Source organism: Lissotriton helveticus, chromosome 11 (assembly GCF_964261635.1).
Source record: "Lissotriton helveticus chromosome 11, aLisHel1.1, whole genome shotgun sequence".
NCBI classification, from domain to species: domain Eukaryota; kingdom Metazoa; phylum Chordata; class Amphibia; order Caudata; family Salamandridae; genus Lissotriton; species Lissotriton helveticus.
Genome location: NC_136072.1, coordinates 35,982,055 through 36,006,593, shown reverse-complemented (window position 1 = coordinate 36,006,593; position 24,539 = coordinate 35,982,055). Strand labels below are relative to the sequence as shown.

The following is a 24,539-nucleotide window of genomic DNA, read 5'->3' as shown; positions in this document are numbered from 1 at the left end:
GCATCTCTGTACGCAGATACTTTGCGTGCCCTGATTCACGTGAACTGATTTGGTGAGTTCATAAACATGCTGGAGGTTGGTAAACTAGTTGAATGCATCATGCAATGACAACAGTTAGTATCTTAATAGTGTGGGAGGATAGAACTATATATTTTACTTTAGTGACTAAATGGTTTTCTGTATTTGCCAGGTGGATATACAGACAATGTATGTATGTCATATTTATATATGGCAAACAAGCCAGGGACAGCTACAGGGCCAAATGTGAAGTAGAAATCAGAGAGCATCTTCCAACAGCAATGGAAGGAGGCTGTTGAGTACTGCATGGGAAGGGGGACATTTACAGAATTATATTTATCGCCCTTGAAAAGATGTGCGTTCAGCTCTTTCCTGACCTGAAAAAACATTTAGGTTGAAGTACATGAGTATATGGGTGTCATTGACTGTCCTGGTAACACATTGGATATGAGATCCTTTGGGAACTACAAGTGTTGATCTTGATGGCTTTGAAGACAATGGTGCTGGTCCTCAAGATGGTGCTGGGAGGTTACAAGAGCTGAAGAAGATTGGCGGTGGTACAGGCAATTTCTTTGAGCCCTGGGTGTGGCATTAGTGCAACTGTGAGATAATGTTCATTGGTGCTCGTCTAGGGTTTGGGAAGCTGTGGATCATTACATTGCCATCATCTAGATGTAAGAGTACAAAGGTCTGGTTGGCAGTTCTAAGGTCCCTATCTAGGAGGAATTCTTTCACTTTCTCCGGTAACGTGAGCTAGCACTATCCTGGTCTTCTTGGTGATGTGTTCATTGAAGGCAAGTTCAGTCTCAAGGGTGAATTCAAAGATTTGGCACTGGGTGATAGATGAAGGCTGAATCAGGTTGAGTCAGCTTTGGAGAAGCTGTTGATTTCAATTGTTGTTTAACATATAGTAGTCTGCCTTAGTGGATATGAGTTTCAGAGATTTGCTGAACATCCAGGACTGAATAAGGTTCAGGCAGTGCTTGAGGACGGAGAAGTTTCAAAAAGGAAAGTTGTAGGTGGTCAGCATATTGGTGATCCCTGATGCTGTCATCGGCGATTGGAAAGCCAAATGGCTCCACAGAGAGGATGAAGTTGATATCAGACAGTATGATTCTGTAGAGTACTCTGACAGGTGACGTTGTGTTTCTAGAATCTACAAAAGATCATATACATGGATGGATGGGTGTATGAATTCATCAATTTATTTTTTATTTATTTTTGGAGTTTCGTATAGCGTCAACTTGCCCTGAAGTTATCAGAGTGCTTGCACAGTAACATTTATAAGGAATACACAATAAAAAAATAGTAGGGATGCAGGGTGATAATATACAACAATTGGTGAAATAGATGAAGGATCTAGTTTGGAGATTGTAATAAAAGGTTATTTTAGGGGTAGGAGGAGTAAATGAACAGATTAGTTCCAGAGGTAGTGAAGTTCCGGCTGTTTGGTGGTTGAGGGGGGAGTGCATCAAGGCAAGTTCATGTATTTGTTGAAAAGAAGTCATTTGAATTATTTTCTGAAGTGTCATGATTGTCATGTAGATCCTATGGCAAAGCATTCCAAATTCTAGACACATTCCCAGAGAAGGAGCGGGTAATTCTTTTTTCTTACTTGAATTTAGACAGAATCAGGAGTATTGTGTTTGAGGTTCACAGAGGCATCTTTCAGCCAGCTTTTAATAGTTGGTTGGCAAGGTAGTTAAGTTTTTTAGTTTAGAGAGCTTTGTGGAATATACAGCCAGTTTTGGATATGCTTCTTGCTTCGATTGGTAGCGAGTTGAGTTTCTTAAGTGCGGGAGTGATGTGATCATAGTGGCTCTCCCCAGAGACAAGTCTAGCCGCTGTGTTGAGCATGGATTTATTAGGTATAAGGTGGTTTTTATGGGCACCAGTGATTGTTGCGTTATTATTCTAAGGTTTTTGCAATGTGTAGAAATCACTTTTTTGCTGAAGCATTCATATGGTCTTTCATGCTCAAGTGTAATCCCTAGTGTCTTAACAGAGTTGGAGATAGATAGTTTACAGTTTAATGCAGTTAGGATGTCAAGACATTTATGGATAGGATAGGACTTTCCTTTTGGTTGGATGAGTAGGAGTTCTGTTTTGTTGGATTTAAGCTTTAGTTGGTTGTTGTTCAGTCACACTTACACCATGGAAAGAGTGTTGTTATGTGATTGATTTTTTTATATTACAAGATTTTAATGAGGAGTTAGGTGTCATCTACATAGAGATGATAGCCAATTCTGTCTTGTTTCAAGAGCACTGCAAAGGGGTTCCATGTGGAGGTTGAACAATTCAGGGGATCGGATTGATCCTGGGGGACACCTTGTGGGACTGGTACTGCTGGTGATGTGGAATTGTTTAATTTGATTGTGAAAGATCGTTGGTCCAGATATGAGGCAAACAGATGAAAGGCAGTGCCATTGATGCCTGCAGGCTGTGAGAGAGTGTTTAAGAGAATGTTGTTGTTGACTGTATCAAAGGCCGCAATGAGGTCGAGGAGGATTAGGAGGCAGGCCTGGCCATGTTCCAGAGATCTATGTAATACGTTAGTGATGTTCAGGATTTCAATCTCCAAACTGCAGCCTTTCTTGAACCCAGATCGGAAGGTATAATGTAGGTTGACTTTTTTGATCTCATTGTTGAGTTGTGAGAGCACACATTTTTCAATAGTCTTGGCTAGGAGAGGAAGATTAGTTATTGGTCTGTAATTGTTAAGGTAATTTGAGACAGCATCTAGTTTATTGATAGGGGTGACTTGGCCAAGTTTTAGGCATGGAGCCAATAGATAAGGAGGAGTTAATGATTTTACTCCATGTTGAGGACATGACGTTCCTGAGATTTTTGACAAGAGTAGAGGGAAGAGGGTCCGAATGTTACAATGCTGGCTTTATGATTGCAAGTGTTTTAACAATTTCATCTTGAGTAATATTTTCAAACTTGTACCAGGTTGCATTGATTTTCAGTTGTATGTGATTGTGGTTGGTGTTCTGGCTCACTGGGGGTGTGTTTTGGTGGACTACTATTGATTGGCGGTGAGATAGTGTTGGTATTAACATTGGTAGAAGGGGTTGAAGAGGTGGTGCGGTCCAGGGAGAATTTGATGTTGTCATTTTTTCTGAGAAAAATTTGCCAAACTCTTCATCATGCTTAGCAGAGTCATCAATAGAATTTTGAGGGAAAGAGGAGGTTTGCAGTTTGATGATGTCGGAAAGGTCTTCAGTTCTTTTTCTGGGCGGTCAAGTTGGGTTCAAAAGATAGAGGATTTCTTTCTGTAGATATTTATTTTGTATTTTAGGCATTCAGCTAGGAGGAGAGGGAGATGGGCCAGTGAGTGTTGTTGTCTCCAGATTCTTACAACCAGCCTAAGTTGTTGTCTCTCCTCATTAAGGTTCTTATTGAACCAAAATCTGGATGGGATACTTATTGATTTCTTGGGTTTTAGATGAGTGACTGTGTTGAGATGCTCTGCCATTTTTGTGTTTGTTAGAAAGGGAGCTGGGGTCCTCAGCAGACTTAAGAATGGAGCATGATCAGATACCCCTTGGGGTATCCTGGCATTGATTCAAATTTGCTAACCATGACCAGTTGGCTTAGGAAGCTGCCAGAGTCAGGTTTAAGAAACTTGCACAAGGGCAGGACATTGCTATAAGAGCAGAGAATAGGAGGAAGAGTAGCCAGTCAACATATATCCAACTTGTCCAGAGGATAAGGCTGAATCAAGGTAAAAGATAATATTTTAGGTTTCAGTGACATAAAGGACTAGAGAGTGAATGGTCCTTGCAGAATTAGCATCTGAATCTTATCACTGCTAAGGTTAATAAATGGATGAACTAATGTTGGTTGGGCTGGTAGGTGAATGACTAGTGAGGGACATTGGTCGTGAGTCCTATTTTTAATGTCAGCGTTTGGATGAGAATAAGATGGTTCATGATATTTATGGAGTCTGATAGTGCCAGATATTATCTTTATCTGAAGTCAAGATGTTTTCATCTACAAATTGGAAAATGACTGCTTCAGTGCTGCAGCATGATCTGAAGCCCAACTGGAGCTTGTGAGCCTTGATGTGATATTGTAATTTTACGTATAGGCTTCAATTGATGACCTTACTGATAATGGTTAATGGGTGATGGACTCGTAGTTGGGTAGATCATCAGGATGGATGGTGAATTTCTTAAGGAGGAAAAGGATCTAGCTTAACTTGCAGGCTCTTGAGAACAAAACATTGGGTGAGTGTGGTGTTTAAATTGTGAGCAGGGGTGAGAGAGTGTCTCCAGAAAGGGCTTTGATGAAAGATGAGGAGGTGGCTTTAAGAGAAGATACCATATGCTCATAACATTGTTTCTATGTTTCTACTGATGCTGCATCAATGATGAAATGTTGGAATTTTATAACTGTAAAGACATGCTGTATACTTGTTTTGCAAGATATAGGAGCCGGTATCTATTTGTGCTTACTGCAGGCTATGTGTGTGGTAATAAAAGGGAAATAACAGTAAAAACTGACCCAACAGACCATAATACAGACCAAGAAAAAGCCCAAGCAATGACCAGCCCATCTGACATGCCCAGTGTGCCCTTTAAGCCAAGTCGAACCCTGCTCTAACCTCACTAACACTGGGCTTAGTACATATGTTTGGGTACGGGGCAGATGAACATATTTACAGTTGTAACTGTAGCCTAACTAGCACTGGGTTTAGTGCAAACCTTTGTGGGTGTTATATGTATTATTGTATCTCCAGTCTCAATAACATTGATGATATTGTAAAAAACAGAAATACTTTTTATTACTGTTTTAACCCAAGACAATGTGAAATATTGTTTTTGAAAAAATAGATATATCTATGTTATATAAATGTATTGTAGATGCATTACAAATGTATTTCATGCAAATTATATTATTACGATTTAATAAAGAAACATTATTTTGGTAAATAACTTAATATTACCTTAAAAGTAATCTAAATAATTCAATGAACACACGTTAATTCCTTTCTCTGGAGATTAAAAACACATCTAAATCATTAAGGCTGAACATCTCACCTGTCCCACATAGCAGCAGAGTTTTAGTGATGTCCCCCTTAGTTATAACTCTGATCAACTCACGTTCAGGTGTGATCATATGTTCCTGTGAGATTTCAAACTCCACTGGGTATAAACAAAACATTTGCCAAATCCTTCCAATAAGAGAGCAACCTACTAAAGCATTCGACAACTTTATTAATCCTTTCAGAATCCTCACCTTAATGTACCTTGTTCATGCTCAAACAGAGATGAAAATAGATAAATCTAAAGACCTCAAATAAATTGACAAGAAACATTGAAAAAACTATAAGGTCTTGTTTTAACATGTTAACGTATCCAAACACTGTCATGCACAAATGCACATATACTATTTGTGTCATAGCTCTGTGCAACTCTTCTATTGCTGTGGTTCAAATGTCAGTGACTGTTTCCACTCAAAAAGCGTCTGTTTCTGCTACTTTCAGTTCCCTAGCCTTCCCAAATGTACCATCGGCACCCTATTCCTGAGTAATGAAAAATGGAGGTTACATACAGGAGGCTCCGAAAGAAGTGGGCTGCCTAAAAAACACTGTATAAATAGCCTCTGACTGCCTTGGTTTTTATATGTTGACACATTTAAAACAGACTGACTATCTTTGCCAGTGATTGTTTCTATTTATTTAGTTGTTACCATGATGCTATGTTATTTGGCCCACAGTTGGTGGATATTTCGACACCTACGGGTACTTGGAGTGTTGTTTAATTGTCAGACAGCATTACTGTGTATTAGCAGACAAGTTGTTACTAGTACTATCAAATATGGTAAGAGTGGGCTTAGTGTCTCCCCATACTCTTGATTAGGGGTCCCGGTTTCTTAGTATTTACTTATCTGAAAGAGACACGTTAGTGATAGATTCCTTACTTTAGAATATCCCCAGGCGTCAGACTGGATCTGGAAAATTTTGGGTAGCAATACCCCTGCGCGCCAACAGGCGTCGTCCGCGGCTCCGCGTCCGTCGTTGTCGTCGTTAGCGCCGGAATGACGTCGTTGGAGTACTTAGACGCCGCCCATGCGCGCTGACGTCAGTTCTTCTTTTTTCCGCGCCAGCTAGCGCAGATCCGGAGAAGCTCTACCCCTTAGTCTTTTTTGACTAAACTTTTCAATCTTTTTGATCATTTTTTCTACTCGAGTCTTCGACTCCGACGGTGCCGGTAGGGATGCCTGGGTTTAAACCCTGTTCCAAATGCGACCAACTGATGTCGGTTACCGACCCCCACTGCCGGTGCCTGAAGTGTTTAGGCCTCGACCACGACGACCGTACCTGCTCCGACTGCCGGGCCCTGACATCAAAAGCTAGGCGGGAGCGGTCCCGCAAGCGGCTCGAGCTCCGGCAGTTGGTCCCGCGCCGTCCAGGTCCCGGTCTCACGGGAGGTCGAGGGACCGGTCGCGGGGTCGGAGTCCTCGCAGCTCCGGGAGCGGACATCGGTTGTCGGGATCCAAGTCCTCAGGTAAGAGGCATGAGAGGTCGGAGAGGCGTCATTGTTCCTCCGACCAACCCCGACGCTCGCGCGATGCGGCCGGGGGTTCGGGTGACTGAGTCGCAGGTGTCGCCACATGCCCCACACCTTCGGGTCCCTGGGCATGGCGCGCCGCCCGAGGAGGTTGAGCGGTATCTTATGGCCATGAGGTCCCTCCCTCCTTAGCCGGGTCCCGTGGTGCCTTCGGGCCCAGCGGCCCCGGCTGGAGGCCCTAGCGAGTCGGGTGCTTCGGCCGCGACGCCGTCGGGTGCTTCGGCCCCGGTGCCGCCGGCGACTTCGGTTCCGGTGCCGCAGGACCTCACCGGATCCGTTTCCGGATCCGGGTCGTCGCCGGTCGACTTCACGACCTCACCGGCGCCGGCCCCGCGGGTGTCGCCCCTGGCGCCCCTTGTGGACGCCGTGCCAATGTTCCCTTCGGTCCTACTCTGGCGCCGGAACGGCGCCGCTGGGCGCCGCTTCCGACGGCCTTTGGAGATTTTTATTTCCATGAGGAGGCCCCGTCTGTTGACCCTGTTCTACAGGAGATGGGTGACGAGGGTGATTGGGAGGGGTCTGCTGACCCTCTGACAGAGGAATGCCAGTCTCAAGAGGACTGGACATATGAGCTTGGGGAGGACAGTGGTATTAACACTTTGCCAGACACTGGATTTGTCTCCCCTCCCACCGTGGCTACGGAGGAGGGGGCTGCTTACAGTGTAGTGTTGACGAGGGCGGCCAAGGCCCTAAACCTTGAGCTCCCCGTCGCGGCCATGAGGACTAACCTCCTCACTGAGGTCCTTAAACCGCAGGCAAGCTCCAGTGAGCCACTGCTGCCGTTTAATGAGGCCTTGTGTGACGTTCTTGTGGGCACTTGGTCCAAGCCTGCCTCAGGTCCGCCTGTGGATAGGAACGTGGCCAGGCGCTACCGTCCGGCTCCGGGCGACCCTTGCTTTTTGTCCACCCATCCCTCCCCCGAGAGCTTGGTCATCCAGGCCTCTACTTCCCAGACCGCATGCCCGATGGCCCCGCCAGATTGGGAATCCAAGAGGCATGAACAGTTCGGGAAGAAAGTGTTCTCGTCCCGGAGTTTGGGACTGCGGTCTGTCAATACCGCATGCCTCTAGGGCCGCTACACCCACACCCTGTGGGATACGGTCGCGGACGTGCTGCCACAATGCCCGGAGGAGGTCCGGTCTAAACTCGCCCAAGCCCTTGCGGAGGGTCGAGATGCAGCGCGATATTCTATCCGGTGTGGGCTGGATACCACGGACTCACTGGGCAGGGCGATGGCAACGACGGTGGCGGTTCGACGCCACGCCTGGTTGAGGACCGCCAACTTTTCGGCCGATGTCCAGTCCACTCTTCTGGACATGCCGTTCGATGGCCGTCACCTCTTTGGCGACAAGGCAGACCATGCGCTTGAGCGTTTTAAGGACTACAGGGCCACGGCCAAGTCCTTGGGCCTCTCGGCCCCACGCCAGCAATCGGGTGCCTTTCGCTCCTTTCGTGGCCACGGAAGGGGCACCCCCACATGAGCTGCCAGCCACGCACCGCAGAATGTTCAGCAGCGCGGTGGTGGCTGAGGAAATCGCCGTAACAGCGGTCGGGGACAGCGGCGAGCCCAGTTCACACCGCCCTCCGCAGCACCTGCCTCAAAACCTTCCTAGTCCGTGTTTTCAGGCCCATGTGACGCCAGTGGGTGGCAGGGTTCGCCATCACCTCTTCCACTGGCGCAATGTCACGTCGGACGGGTGGGTGCTGCAAATCGTCCGAAGGGGCTACTCCCTCCCCTTCGAGGCGACCCCTCCAGCCATGCCACCGCAATGCCACCGAGTATCGGGGGATCATTTGCGACTTCTGCAGGAGGAAGTTACGTCCCTCTTGGCCAAGGGGGCCATCGAGCATGTTCCTGGGCCAGAAGTAGGGTGTGGTTGCTACTCCCACTACTTTCTGGTACCCAAGAAGGGCAAAGGGGGCCTACGCCCAATCTTGGACCTACGGAACGTCAACGGCTTCCTCCGGAAGGAGAAGTTCAAAATGCTGACACTAGCTCAGGTCCTAGCTGCCCTGGACCCAGAAGACTGGATGGTAGCGTTGGACTTGCAGGACGCTTATTTCCACATCCCCGTTCTGCCGGCCCACCGGTGCTACCTGCGGTTCATGGTTGGCCACAAGCACTTTCAATTTACCGTGCTCCCCTTCGGCCTTACCAGTGCCCCACGGGTGTTCACAAAGGTGATGGCAGTGGTCGCAGCTCATCTGCGCAGGTTAGGGGTTTCAGTCTTCCCCTACCTCGACAACTGGTTGTTGAAGGCGGGCTCACCCCAGACAGTCGTCAGCCACCTCCAGACGATGGCAGACCTCCTGCATCAGCTGGGGTTCTCCATCAGTGTGCCAAAGTCACACCTGTGCCCCTCTCAGAAGCTCCTCTTCATCGGAGCGGTTCTCGACTCGGCGCAGTTTCGGGTTTATCCTCCCGAACAGCGGGTCCGGGATATTCAGGCTATGATTCCACTCTTTCAGCCTTTATCCCGGGTATCGGTCAGGTTGACGCTGCGGCTTCTGGGGCTGATGGCCTCCTGCATCCTTCTGGTGCATCACGCTCGGTGGCGGATGAGGGCTCTGCAGTGGGACCTGAAGTTTCAGTGGGCCCAGCATCAAGGCAACCTTTCCAACCATGTCCTGATCTCGGAGGGCACTGCGAGACAGCTGCAGTGGTGGCTCACGGACCGCGATTAGGTCAGTGGCTGATCCCTCTCCCTTCCCCAGCCGGAGCATGTAGTTGTGACGGACGCGTCCCTCCAAGGCTGGGGAGGCCATATGGGAGAGGCGGAGATCAGATGCCTCTGGTCTCCGGAGGAGTCCCAGTTCCATATCAACCTTTTGGAGCTGCAGGCGATCCGTCTAGCACTGAAGGCATTCCTCCCCTCTGTCCGGGGGAGTGTAGTGCAGGTGTTCACGGACAACACCACCGCCATGTGGTACTGCAACAAACAGGGCGGGGTGGGGTCGTGGACCCTTTGCCAGGAGGCTCTGCGCCTCTGGCAGTGGCTGCAACAGCAGGGCGTGACCCTGGTGGTTCAACACCTGGCAGGTTCTCTGTTTTTATCAATGTTATATTAGTATGGAGTTCTGTAATAGTGACATGTGTTCATTGTTGTTACTTTATAGTGTCCCCTGACGAAGGGGCTTTCAGCCCCGAAATGCATTGGGTTTTAAATAAACACTGCGTGGAACGAACCTGTGCAACTGTCGTGTTTGAGCAAGAGGTCCGGATGGGCACAGTTTATGCATGAGAAACTTGGAAAATTGGCAACAGATCCCGTGTGTGGAGCACTGAATAAATTGGAGAGAATGTAAAGTTAAAAAAACAGAATTAAATACTGGTGGAAATGATTACAGAGGACTACATGATGGATTAACTAGTGAAAAGCCACGAAGGCTTCAATTCGCTGTGCATTTGACTTGGGGCGAGAGGTCGCCTCATCCTACCCTATTGTCTACATTATTGGGCCACAGGGCAAGGCTCGATGTCAATCTGCACGCATTCTTATCAATGATGGATAAAAACTGTGAAAAATGATTACATAAAAATGGTGTGCATCCCGCTCTTCTTGAATTGTGTTACGTACTAAGCCATCTTTCCTGCCCAAGGTTGTCACGGCCTTCCATATCGGGCAGTCTATCACCTTGCCCACCTTCTTTCCGCCACCGCATCCCTCTAAAGAGGAAGAGCAGCTCCACCGTCTGGACCCAAAACGTGCGCTTTCATTCTACTTGGATCGCACACGCCAGTTCCGGGTGGATGACCAACTCTTTGTTGGTTACGTGGGTGCTAAGAAGGGGAAAGCGGTGCACAAGCGGACCATCTCGCGGTGGATCATCGTGTGTATCCAGGCATGTTACTCCTTGGCTAAAAAGAAGCCCCCGGTTGGATTGCGGGCTCTTTCCACCCGGGCCACGGCTACTACAACTGCCCTGGGCCGGGGTGTGCCCTTGCAGGACATTTGCCAGGCAGGTACGTGGGCCTCGCTGCACACGTTTGCAAGATACTACTGTCTGGACAGTGAAGTCCGGAGGGATGGCTTCTTTGGCCGTTCCGTCCTCCAGGACTTTCTGGTGTGATTATTGGTTCGCAGACCCTCCACCGGGGTTGGTATTGCTGGGGTATCTATTCTAAGATAAGGAATCTATCACTAACGTGTCTCTTTCAGATGCACAAGTTACTACTTGTGTAACGATATATCTGTAAGAGACATTAGTTAGTGGTAGATTCCTTACCGACCCACCCATCCTCCCCGTCCTGCGAACCGATATCTAGGGTTAAGGTCATCCCCTTTCAGGGCCCTAGTTTCATGGGACCAGTGTTGGTTCTATCATGGCTCTGCGTATCCGACGCGGAAAAGCTGTGTATCAGAACTGACGTCAGCGCGCATGGGCGGCGTTTAAGTACTCCGACTACGTCATTCCGGCGCTAACGACGCCGACGACGGACGCGGAGCCGCGGACGACGCCTGCCGGCGCGCAGGGGTATTGGTACGTAAAATTTTCCGGATCCAGTCTGACGCCTGAGGATATTCTAAGGTAAGGAATCTATCACTAACTAATGTCTCTTACAGATATATCGTTACACAAGTAGTAACTTGTGCGTTTGTCATTTCCGTCTGTATTTATGCATATTTATTTTTTGCTAACTTTACCTATATTTATCCATAAACCATGGATAAACAAACCATAGGGGATTGAAGTCTCAGTGATGATGTGGATAATAAGAGTATTCTTGATAGGTATGAATAGTAGAGCGTTGAAATTTTCGAGCTCCATCTGTGAGCTACTCACTCATGCTTGAAAACCCTGTGGGAGTTAAATTCATGGAGATTTTGAAACCTCACTTATTGGACACACCATATACATCAATTAGGGATACCATGAGTACCCTGCTTTTGCACCTGACTTCTCCCCTCCACCTCCTGCCTTCTCTTTCCAAAACTTTCTTTAAAGAAATACCTGGGACTGATTGGCTTTGCCAGTGCTTGTTTTTCATGTCATTGTTTATCCATTTTTTAAACCGTAAACCTAAGCAGACGTATGCTGCATTTTTGCAGGAAATGGGACCTTTTGCTGCTCTTCAGAGTGCGACTCGAACCCCTGCCTTAACGGAGGCACGTGTCTCCTCTCGGGCGTGCGCTGCGCGGATCAGATCTGCACGTGCCCCGCCGGGTACGAGGGAGAAACGTGTTCAGAGCAAAGCTCGTTTTTTGTTCCCGTGGCTAGTAAAGGTAAGTCCACAATAGCTCAAAATAGGCTAAGGTTAAATGTCAGCTTTCTTCTTCTGCTTTGTGAAAATACATTGCATTTTTATAATTCATGTCACTAAATATGTTCAAATTACTTTCATCAGCTAATATCCCAAAAAGAACTGTCATTCTGGTTTTGTCTTCAATATTTGCTTTCAACAGCACAGATGCAGAGTGCAAGGTTAGTCACTTTCATTTCAAATATTCATGTTATCTGTGTAAATATGGGAACCAGACGTAATGCCATCTGAAAATAAAAAAATTAGCATCAGTGCACCTGAATGAATAATAACTGATGTAGTTTTCATACAATACAGAATCTCAAAAAAAAAGAATCCTTTTAGGAATATTTATAGCTTTTCTGGCAATTGATTTTATCCCTCGTTGGGTATGTTGGCTTCTAATGGGTGAATAATGTCTCAGTAAAGATAAAACCTTAGTAACCCCCTGGGAACACAGGGAATACCAAGCAGTAATGTGTAGGTCGGGGGAGGGGGGTGGGGGGGATTTAAATCTATAAACTGATGAAGATGGAGGGATGAAATTAAAAAAAAAACATCCACTAATAGACCACTACATTAAGTAACAATATGAAAAACTTCAAGATAGAGGAAGTATTATGCAGCAAACTACACGAAAATATTTAATATTGACGACTTATTTCGGTTATCTGAAAATAATAACAAAACGATAAATATTCATGCAGCTAAACTAAGGGATTGGATCTCTCAAAAGGGGAGAAGGGTTCTACAGAAAATTTGGTTCATGATCAACAGAATTTGTTTTCCTCTTTAAAAATGAATGTGGTAGACATGTTTCTGGTAAAGCTTTCCTCAAGATCAAGACAGCTTGATGCTGTGTCGTTGTACAACATCATCACAAAATGGACAGGCGAAGGCGGCATGGGGGTGTGGAAGTTCATGAGGGCGACATAACTTATATAGAAGGATCAGATTAGCAGCTGGTTGTTTAAATTGTGTCTAGAAATCCAGGGACAGATTTCCGAGTTCTGGCACATCTCTGCAAATTAGCAGGGATGCACTAGAAAAGATGCGTCACCCAATTCCCTCCCTCTGCCACCACAAATGCGTGACATTTACAATGTGGCGCACCGTGGTACAAGGATAGGGTGATGTGTGTCTCATCCTGTGGCGTAAGGGCGGCGCATTGCTGGAGTCGTGTCGCCATCGCAACGCAGCTCCAGCAATGCTCAGGGGCACCCTATGCCTAACATGCTGCGTCACTCCTTACGCCTACTTCAAGCAGGCACAGGGTTTTGACATAGCATGGATGTAAAAGTGACTCACTGCGCCACGTTTACGAGGCGTTCCTGCAACACAATGACCACCCTGCGCCGGAACGCCCACATGAAACCTAACGCAGGTTTCATGTGTATCCATGCCTGGTCAGCTTTGAGTTTGTTTGGATCTTCCACTCTGGGTTCACTCGGGGTTTCAGGGGCACAGCTATCCTGATCCACCTCAGGGTTCCATATAGGCCAACAAGACCTGGATAGACCTGAGTGGGCGATATGCACTGGTGACAGGATCACTATAAGGGGAATAACTGATGCTAGGCAGTATCTACTCCCCCCACCCCTGGGATAAGCCATGCTGACAAGGTCTTACACCTCTGGGGGGAACTACCAGATGGGCCGTCAGTGACAAGGGGGGACTTGAACAACATCATGGCACCAGAAGACAGATGGCAGGTGGAAGGACCACACCGGAGTATGGAGGTGGCTTCCTTAAGATGGACTGACATATTGAGATATTATTACCCGTAGGAATCGGGATATACCTTCTTCTCCATGGTTCACGGGTCCTTTTCTCAATTAGATTTTTTATTTCTTCCAGGTCCTCAAATACATAGCACCACAGCAGTTTTTATCGTACCACAAGGACTGTCGATCACTCCCCAGTTAACCTTCAGCTGCAGATGGGGCATCTGAGACCCGCTGTCTGTAGCCGCATGTCGCCTTGGCAGCTACGTAACTCATTTTCCAGAACCACATTATACTAAGGGATTACAGACTATCTGGCATCCGATGCAGGCACGGCCCTTAGTGGGGTAATCTTGTGGGAAGCCCTAAAGCCCACACTGATAGAAATAGATATATGTTTCTGCACCAGAGAGCGACGATGCAGCGATGCGCATTGTAAACCCTACAGAGGACCTCTGAGGCCGAATTCAGAGACGGGGTGAAGCCCGGGCTAGTCATAAACTCATTCTCTCCCAACAGCAACTACACCAACTGCTTCTGAATGAGGCACAGTCGACATGGCAGGCGACACAGTGTACGATATATCAGTGGGGGCCTAGTCCCAGGACCCAACTGGTTTCCCTATGAATTCCCGAAACTATACAGTCTCAATTAGGAATATACTTGCTGAAGGCATTGCAGGAGACCTTTGAGTCACAGGTCCTCCCAACGGATTGGCGACATGCCGCAATCATGGTGTTCTATAAGCCAGGGCGTCTCCCTGAACACCCCTCTTCTTATAGACCTATATCATTGCTGAATATAGAAGCCAGATTCTTGTGGACCATCTCATCCCAAACATATCTGATCTCGTCCACCTTGATCAGGCTGGCATCATGCCACACAGCTCCACATGCCATAACATCAGACGGGTCCACAATGCCCTACCAAGAGCATCAGAGCTCAGCCGCCCGCTGCCATATTACTAGAAGACATGGATAAAGTCTTTGATTTGCTCAGTTGGGAGTACCCGTTCCTTCTTTTACAGGCCCTCAACTTTTGTCTGGGGTTTCTCACATATATTTGTCTACTCTACACAGACTTTACTGCCTCAGTGCCAGTGGTGGGGGCACAGTCAGACCAATTACCTATCTTCAGAGGTATTAAAAGGGTGCCCCTTTTCCTCCTTATTATTTGCCTTGGCAGTTGAGCCTTTGGACACATTGGAAAGGCAGGACCTCCTACTGCGCAGGTTTGAGTGAACCTCGGTACTGTCGGACAGGGTTTCACTATACGCAGATGACATGCTCTTCTTTCTTACGCACCCAGGGTTCAGGGGTCCACGGATCCTGCAGATCCTTGGAGTTTTTGGAGAGACCTCGGGCTTAAGTACAAACCAGTCGAAGTCAGTGCTGTTTCTGATAGATACATCTGCCGTGTGGATTCCTCACCTTGTGAATATCCATTTGCGTCAGCCACATTCGGAAATTCTTTTGTAGCCTCGTGCCGACGTGGACTAGGACGTCATAGAGACACGACTTCGCTCGCGACTCCGCTGACGTCACCGACTCCTACAATAGGCCCACGCCGGCGTGATGACATCAGTTCCCTTTTTTCCGCGTCGTCGACGCTAACGGTTTCAGGATACTCTGTAGCTTATAGCTTATTGTTACTTAATATTTTTTCGATTCTCCATTCTCTGACCCTTTGCTACCGTTGTCATGTCGACAAAGAAGACAGGGTTTAAGCCTTGTAGAGAATGTGGGAAGATGATGTCCGTTACGGACCCCCACCAGGATTGTATCTGGTGCTTGAGTTCGGATCACGACGTGGAGGGATGTTCTTCATGCCAGAAGATGAATCCGAAGGCTCTTCGCGAAAGAGAATCTAAACTTCTTGTGGCCAAATTAAAGGCGAGTAAAGTTAAAAGAGATCGAAGTCGAGATCCAGGTCGAGGTCTCGAGAGGCGTCGGCCTCGAAGTCTTCGTCTGATCACGTTTCCGGTTCTCTTAAAAAACATAAGAAGAGGAGGCATGGATCCCGTCATCATTCAGGTGATAAGTCTGGTTCTAGATCGAGATTTCCCAAGAGGATGAAGTCAAAAGTAATTCCTCCGCAAGTGTCGGATCAAGAAGGTGAGGCTTCGCCTTCGGAGTCGATGGTCCATTCTCCGACTCCGGTTCCGGATCCGACTCCGGCTCCGTCTCCGGCTCCATCTCCGGCTCCAGATGGCACTGATGGAGTTCCTGTTGAGGAAGCGGTTTCAAATCCTGTTGAGGAGACAGATTCAAACCTGCCTCGAGATCGGCCTGAGCATCCTCCATTCCCGACTCCAGGTCAGGACCCCTCTGCGTTTTTAAACGCGATGTATGGTGTCTTCTCGAGATCATGGTACCCCTCTGGAGCACCTTCGGGTCCCATGGGTCCCATGGCTTTTAATTTGGGTGTTCCTCACTCATATGCTCCGGCACCTTTTATGCCAGCCCCGACTCCGTTGTGGCAGTTCTAAGCTCCACCGAGGTCGACGCCGATATCGACGCCGGCTCGGCCGAAGTCGACGACTCCGGTTCCGGCGTCACCGACTCCTAGCAAATCTATGGAGCATCCTTCCAAGCCCTCGGATTCGATTCCGAAGTCGGCTCCGACGCCGTCGAATTCGGCGTTGGATTCGACTGCACTTCGAGTTAAAATGAGATCTTGGAGAGAAGCTCAACGTCTTCTTGATGAGCAGAGGGTTGATGGGTCTTCTTCTGAAGTGGAGGAGGGCGAGCTGGATAGGAGTTGTTTTGAGGACCTAGCAGAGGCAAGTGGTCTCGAATTTTCTCCGGAGTGGTCTTTGCCTTCAGGACCTGATGCACCCTCCAGGGATGTGCAACCATATCATGTTGTCATGAAGAAGGCAGCAGGACTTTTGGGTTTGACATTGCCTACTGTCGAATTTAGGTCGAATTTATTGACTGAGGTTCTCCATTCTCCAAGCTCGGCAGTGGAGCCGATACTACCGTTTAATGATGCTTTGAAAGATCCCATTATGGAGGTATGGAAAAAACCCTTTTCTGCTCCTGCAGTTTCAAAAAGTGTGGCTAGGAGGTATAGAGTGGCTCCTGAGGATCCTGCTTTTTTATCTTCACATCCCTCTCCTGAGAGTTTGGTTATTCAGGCCGCTTGTTCTAAAAAATCAGTGGGTGCTTTTCCACAGGTGCCTGGCGACATAGAGGCCAAGAGACAGGACCAAATTGCAAAAAAGACTTTCTCTTCGGCTAGTATGGCGTTGAAGTCTTCTAATGCCACTTGCCTTATGGGCAGATATATTCATGCTCTTATGGACTCTATGCGCTCATTAATCCCTAAGGTCCCTGAGGATAGCAGAAAAGACTTTGAGGAAGCTTTGTCTGATTCTCAAGCGGCAGCCCGTCAGGTCATCCAAAGTGGGCTTGATACTACGGATTCTGTGGCAAGGATCATGGGCACGGCGGTTGCCACGAGGCGCTTGGCCTGGTTGAAGTCGTCTGATTTTTCGGCTGATGTGCAGTCAGCTTTGTTGGATTTGCCTTTCGATGGTGAGGGGCTCTTTGGAAGAAAGGCAGATACGGCCTTGGAGAGATTCAAGGACAGCAGGGCGACTGCTAGATCTCTTGGCCTTCAGGTCAGAGGCTCTACGGTCAGGAAATTTAGAGGATTTGGCCGCTCGTCCTTTCGTTCTTATAGACAAGGTCAGCAGCAGCAACAACAACAGCAGCAGCAGAATACCTTGTATAGGTCATACAGGGGAAAACAGAGGGCACGTCCTCGAGGGCGTCAAGCCTCCTCCTCCTCCAACCCCCCAGCCACAGAGAAGCAGCCCTAGATCCTCCATTCAGGATCATGTAGGCCCAGTGGGGGGTCGGCTTACCCACTTTCTACGGGATTGGGAATCGGTTACATCAGATCTTTGGGTTCTCAATCTCGTAGAAACTGGGTATGCCCTTCCCTTTCGGGAATTCCCTCCCAATTACCCTCCTTGCCAGGAGTATTGCTCAGAGGAACATCTGTTACTCCTCCAGGAGGAAGTCCAAACTCTATTGAGAAAAGGTGCGATAGAGGTGGTCCCAGAGCAGGAAAGGGGTCAGGGATGCTACTCCCGGTATTTCCTGATTCCCAAGAAGGATGGCAGACTTCGTCAAATCCTGGATCTCAGGATCTTGAATTTTTATCTGAAGCAGGAGAAATTCAAGATGCTCACCCTTGCTCAGGTTCTTCAGGCTCTGCTGGAAGAAGACTGGATGGTGTCACTCGACTTGCAGGATGTGTATTTTCATATTCCAATCCTGAAGTCGCACAGGAGGTATCTCCGTTTTACGGTGGGATCGCAGCACTACCAGTTTGCGGTCCTTCCGTTTGGACTTACTACTGTGCCTCGAGTCTTCACCAAGGTGATGGCGGTGGTGGCAGCACATCTCAGAAGATCGGGGATACCTGTATTCCCGTATCTGGACGACTGGCTGATCAAAGCAGAGTCGTCAGAGAGAGTGCTCCAGCATCTGCAGGAGACAACCCAGTTGTTGTACAGGTTGGGTTTTTCAATAAATGTACCCAAGTCTCACCTGATGCAGTACTGGATACCACTGTATGTCGTGCATTCCCTCCCCCTCAAAAGATTCGCGACATACAGGAGATGATTCCTTTATTTTACAATGGAGCGGTCGTTCCAGTCCTGAAGGTCCTTCGCCTGCTCGGTCTGATGGCTTCTTGCATTCTGTTGGTCAACCATGCACGCTGGCACATGAGGGCACTCCAGTGGTGCCTCCGCAGGCAGTGGTATCAGCACAACGGGGATCTCAGGGAGTCAGTGAAGATCTCCAGAGAAACTGCAGCGGATCTGTCTTGGTGGAGCGTGGAAGGCAATCTTTCTCAAGGAAAGCCTTTCCAGCTGCCTCCATCGGTGGCCACAGTGATAACGGATGCATCCACTCTAGGGTGGGGTGCTCATCTGGGGGATCTGGAGGTCAAAGGGCTTTGGTCTTCAGAGGAAAGGTTGCTTCACATCGACCTTCTAGAATTGCGGGCGATACGTTTGGCGCTCAAGGCCTTCCTCCCTTCCCTTCGCGGTCAGTCAGTTCAAGTACTGACGGACAACACGACCGCGATGTGGTATATCAACAAACAGGGAGGAGTGGGGTCGCAGTGTCTCTGCAGAGAGGCTCTGCGCCTCTGGTCCTGGGTTCAGGACCATCGGATTTGTCTGATGGCAAATCATCTGGCCGGAGTGTTGAACGTTCGTGCAGACAGTCTCAGTCGGCAGTTCTCTGCCGACCACGAGTGGAGGCTTCACCCGGAGGTGGTTCACGACATCTTTCAGATGTGGGGAACTCCTCGGGTGGATCTGTTCGCCACTCACGAGAATGCTCACTGCCTGTCGTTCTGCAGTCTCCAGTTTCCGATGCAAGGAGCTTTGGGGGACGCGTTTCAGTTGAGTTGGGGAAATCAACACCTTTACGCGTTTCCTCCCATACCTTTGATTCCTCGGGTTCTGAGGAAGACTCGTCAAGACTGGGCCCAAGTCATATTGGTCGCCCCGGACTGGCCAAGAAGGGTGTGGTATACAGATCTCCTCCACCTTTCCTCTCACCCGCCGCTCCGTCTCCCTCTCAGGGCAGACCTCCTCTCTCAGATGGAGGGGCAGGTTCTACACCCCCATCTCCAGACATTACACCTTCATGCCTGGAGATTGAACGGGGCAACCTGAATTCCTTTTCCCTTCCGCCTGACGTTGTGGATGTCATCTTGTCAGCCAGGCGTGACTCCACTAAGTCCATTTATTCTTATAGATGGTCGAAATTTGTCACGTGGTGTGGGGAAAAGTCTATTGACCCTGTGAGAGCCCATTTGTCTGATGTTCTCCAGTTTGCCCTTTCTCTGGCGCAACAGGGGCTTGCTGTTGCCACAGTGAAGGGATATCTTTCTGCGCTGTCGGCTTTTCTCTGCTTGCCTGACCAGCCATCTCTTTTTAAGTCTCCTGTGGTGTTAAGATTTTTGAAGGGCCTCATAAATAAGTTCCCTCCTTCTCCTTTTATCGTGCCTCAGTGGGACTTAAATCTTGTCTTGACTTTTTTGATGGGTGCTCCTTTTGAGCCTCTTCACAAATGTCCCATGAGGCTTTTAACCTTTAAAACAGTCTTCCTCGTTGCAATAACCTCGGCAAGGAGGGTAAGTGAGCTTCAAGCTCTTAGTCATAGGCCCCCTTTCGTGACCATTCATGCTGATCGAATGGTTCTCAGGACCAGGGCTGCTTTTCTGCCTAAGGTGGTAACTCCCTTCCATCTGGGGCAGTCCATTACCTTACCTACCTTCTATCCTCCCCCTCACCCTTCTAAGGAGGAAGAGAGACTGCACCGTCTGGACCCTAAGAGCGCGGTGTCCTTTTACTTGGACAGATCCAAGGACTTTCGTGTGGAAGACCAGCTCTTCATTGGGTTTGCTGGCTGCAAGAAAGGAAGAGCTGTCCATAAAAGAACCTTGTCAAGATGGATCGTCCTCTGCATAAATATCTGCTACTCTTTGGCCGGTAAGGAACCACCAGAGGGTATAAGGGCTCATTCTACAAGAGCTAAGTCTTCGACCTCTGCATTGGCTAGAGGTGTGCCTGTAGAGGATATTTGTAGAGCGGCAACTTGGTCTTCCCTCCACACTTTCGCGAAGCATTACTGCTTGGATTCCGAAGTGAGGAGGGACGGTCACTTTGCACGTTCTGTCCTTCAGGATTTCCTGGTTTAGAAGAGTGGACACCCTCCTCCGGGAGTGGGGACTGCTGTGGGACTCTATTCACAAGGTGAGGAATCCACACGGCAGATGTATCTATCAGTTACTTACCTTCGGTAACGCTTTTTCTGGTAGATACTATATCTGCCTGTGGATTCCTCACTGACCCACCCGCCTCCCCGTTGTCCACTCTTTTATGCCAGAGTTACTGTAATGTAATTATTTTGTTGTCAAGGAAATGTTTCAACTGCTTTCTTGCATTTGCTTTACACTGTGTGTTTTGCCTTGACTATTGTGTACTGTGTATACTATGTATATATCTACTGTCATTGGTCCATCCGTGTGCCTCGATGGCACGGAAAAAAGGGCGGAGCTGATGTCATCACGCCGGCGTGGGCCTATTGTAGGCGTCGGTGACGTCAGCGGATCGCGAGCGAGGTCGTGTCTCTATGACGTCCTAGTCCACGTCGGCGCGAGGCTACAAAAGAATTTCCGAATGTTGCTGACGCAAGGGGATATTCACAAGGTGAGGAATCCACAGGCAGATATAGTATCTACCAGAAAAAGCGTTACCGAAGGTAAGTAACTTGTTCTTCTCGTCCGTGGAGATCAGGGCCAAGGACTCTCGGCCACTCACCTGACTCATTACGGAGATGGGTTTCAATACCTTGGTATCTACATATCCCCTAACCCGACCGTCTCATGGACATAGAATCTAAATCCTCTACTATCACGCATCCAAGAGGAGACGAAGATGTGATTTGCCTTACCTCTGTCCCTGCTTGGACAATCTGCCAATTTTATAATGGTCTCCTTGCCACGATTACTATATACGCTGCAGAACTTTCCATATGATATTTCACAATCATGGTTCAAGCAGATCAATGCAGTCCTTAACCACTTCAATGCTAAGCATGAGCTTGGACTTCAATGTAATTTCCATTGAAGTCAATGGAAACTCCATGACGAGCTGAGCTCGTCATGAGCGTCGAAGGAGTTAATCACTTTCTGTGGGGTGTTGGTGCGGATAGAGTCGCCCTCCATACTTGCATACAATGCACCTACTGCAGAGCTATAGCCGCGGCGGACGTGCAAGCCTACGACTCTGCCTCCCACCTACTCCGCATAAACGAATGGTGGTACAGTGCACAGACAGACCTGGGGTAAGCGGCGGAGAGACAATCGATGGGCAATCAGCCACTGATAGACATTCTCTATAGTCACATAGGAACAGCCCACCTGCCCCTGGCAACTAGAGTGGTCATCCCGTTATGGCGGCAGAAGGTCCGGCAGCTAGGTTGGTATGAACAGCTGACTCGGACAACCCCATTATTGCATGAAACCTTGGTCAGACAGGATGCCGCACTTCCAGGGTTTTGAGGATGGGACCTTATCGGCATATCCACGCTGGGTGACATTATGAAAGGGACTGTGCTCAAATCATTCCAACAGCTACAGGATGACTATCACCTTCACTGTATTTATAGCTTAGACACACCCAAACACCGTATATTAAGGACATATCAGAGATATCAGATATTAACCCACTGGAGAGGCAGTTGTTGATGAGTGACATCGGTGCACACAAAATTGGGCGGGCATACCAAACCCTGACTACACATAGTCCCACGACTCTAGTAACACTGCGAGTTGCTTGGGAGCATGAAGTTGAGAGCCTGGACGATGATGACTGGATGGAGGCATTGTCGAGCCCACGCGATACGGCCATCGCACCAAGCCAATGTCCAATCCCATTTAAATACTTACATTGAGCATACTTTACCAGGTCTCGTCTGTGGCAAATGGATGTAATATCCTCTACTGCATGTCTCCGTTGTGGTGGGTGGAAGGGATCCTCTTACATATGGTGTGGAGTTGTACCAATCTCTTGCTCTTCTGGCAGGGATAACCTCTTGCCTGGCTTTGCTGCTGCCCTGGCAGATTCCACTGGATCCCAAGCTAATTCTCCTACATAGTACAGAGGCGATAGGTGGTACTAGATACAAACAACACCTCTTGTTCTTGGGGCTGACTGGCCAAGCGTGATGTAGCCTAATACAATTTATAATGCTAAAAAATCTCCACAAAATCCCTAAATCCAATCCTAACCTTAAATCCATCATTAAAGATATCACTAAACTTAACCCTTCACCAAACTCTGACTGCACCTGGACCGCAACCTAAACCTAAACCTTTTCCTAATTCAACTCTAACTCTAATTCTAAGTCTAACTGTAACTTATCACTAAGCGGAACCCTTAGCTTAACTCTGACTTTAAACCTGAACCGTAAAATTAAACATATTCTCTGACTCTAAACCTGAACTGTTACCAAAACCTATTCCTAACGCTCACACTAACTCTATTTCTAGATCTAATTCCATCTCTTACTCTATCACTAGGCTTAACTACCAGCTTAACTCTATACCTGAAATCTAACTTAAATCTATCACTACCGCTCACTCTAACACTATCACTAAGCCTAACATTTAACCTACTTCTGAGTCTACATCTGAAGTCTAATCTAATGTTATTTCTTACTCTAACTCTGACTGTAATTCTAACTCTAACAATATCACTTAACGAAACTCTTAACCTAATACAGACTCCACACCTAAAACCTACCCTACACCTACACCTAACTTTAAATCTAATTATGACTCTATTTCTAACATTATCAATTGACCCAGGGCCTGTTGTATCAAACGTTGATGCAATGCAACTGAGCAAGACAATTTACTCCATTGAGTCAAATGGAGAGGGCAGGAATGTTCCATAGCAATCAAGATAGGGCATATGCTGCTCCCTCTATGCACTGGCACACTCAGTGCATCCCAGCTCCAATGCAAACACCCTTGAATCATGGTGCAAGAGTGAGTGGGTAGCTGGCAGGATTGTTTTTGTGCAGAAGGGACACTGCACAAAAACAATCTTAAGTGGCTTTTTCCTATTTCTAAGTGTGCTGCAGAATGCAAATGGATAGAAAGAGAAAACAACATGGAGAAATCAATATATTTCTCCTTGTTTCACATGTATCGGGAATATGTAACATTTTGATGCATTTCCTGGTTGACCTGTCTTGGTAAATCTGGGAAAGGGTCACCATCCATGGGCGGATGTGTCGTAAACCTTACCTTTTTTAACACTTGTATCTCATCTTCAATTTGTCAAATAATTTTTAATGATAACTAAAAAATTATGCTATTACTGTTTTCGTTATATTGACCTAAAAATAAATGTTGTTTCAGCCACATTTTCTTCATGGGTGAGTCTTTGCAATAGTATTTTTTTCAGCAGCTTTTCCAGCGGGATAGGATCTGCAAAGGGAACCTAATCATTCACTGAACCTAATGGTGACTGATAATATGCTGCTCCCATCCAGTGTAGGCCCTACCACTAAACAGAGAGTGTATTAATTGCACAGGCCCCTTCAGGCCATGCTCCACAGATCAGGCCACACTGATTGCTGAGCAAAAATGTTTTCTTACCATTATGGGGCCTCTTCCTAAAACTACATTTTGTAGCACATAGTAGCCTCTCCTACCTTTTCTATGCAGAGATCTGTGCCACAATTGGGGATTTCTCTGCACACAAAGCTCTACACTTCAGAAGGAAATGTGGGAGGGACAGTGATTAGTGGCTGTAAAATGGGGACTACTCACACCTACATGGAAAGGGTGGCAAGGACGAGTTTAGGAATCAACATGCAAAATCAAAACGTACACTCACACACGAATAAACCCATTGCTATTCACAAACTGTAGTCCTAAAGGTACAACAATCAAAAAGGTCTTAAAATATATTCCAGCCAGTGGAGCCAAGGGCTTACATTAAGTCCTTAGAAAATAATACTAAAATAAATGCATTTATTTTGACGTTTAAAATAAATAAATACAGATTAAAGAAATGTATATAGTTTGAATAAGTTGGAAACATTACATTCATAATTTAAAGAATAATAGATATATTTTAGTGTCAAAATTATAATACATTTCAAAAATGTATTAAGTAATTATTACAATTAAAATAATATTTCTACGTATAACTTTAAATAAATTGGAATGCACATTAAATAAAAATAAACATTTTAATGTAGGTGGGATTTTCAATTTATTTTAAGGACATTTTTATGTTAAATAAATATATCTCTTGTAAGTAATCATTTAATGTGATTTTATTTTGATACAGTACAACATTTTATTTGATTAATTATACATTTAAAATAAATATGTCAAATTATGTTACTTGAATATATTATTGTA

At 47.1% G+C, this 24,539-nt stretch overlaps 1 protein-coding gene across 1 annotated transcript in view; it reads left to right on the top strand.

Moving 5' to 3' along the window:
* LOC144792164 (mucin-4-like) overlaps positions 1–24,539 on the top strand; it is a 95,180-nt gene that overhangs the window by 3,379 nt on the left and 67,262 nt on the right. Inside the window, exons 2-3 of the mRNA XM_078667057.1 lie at positions 11,648–11,821; positions 11,944–12,020. Coding sequence (XP_078523183.1) covers positions 11,648–11,821; positions 11,944–12,020 — 251 coding nt within the window. The remainder of the gene's footprint in view (positions 1–11,647; positions 11,822–11,943; positions 12,021–24,539) is intronic.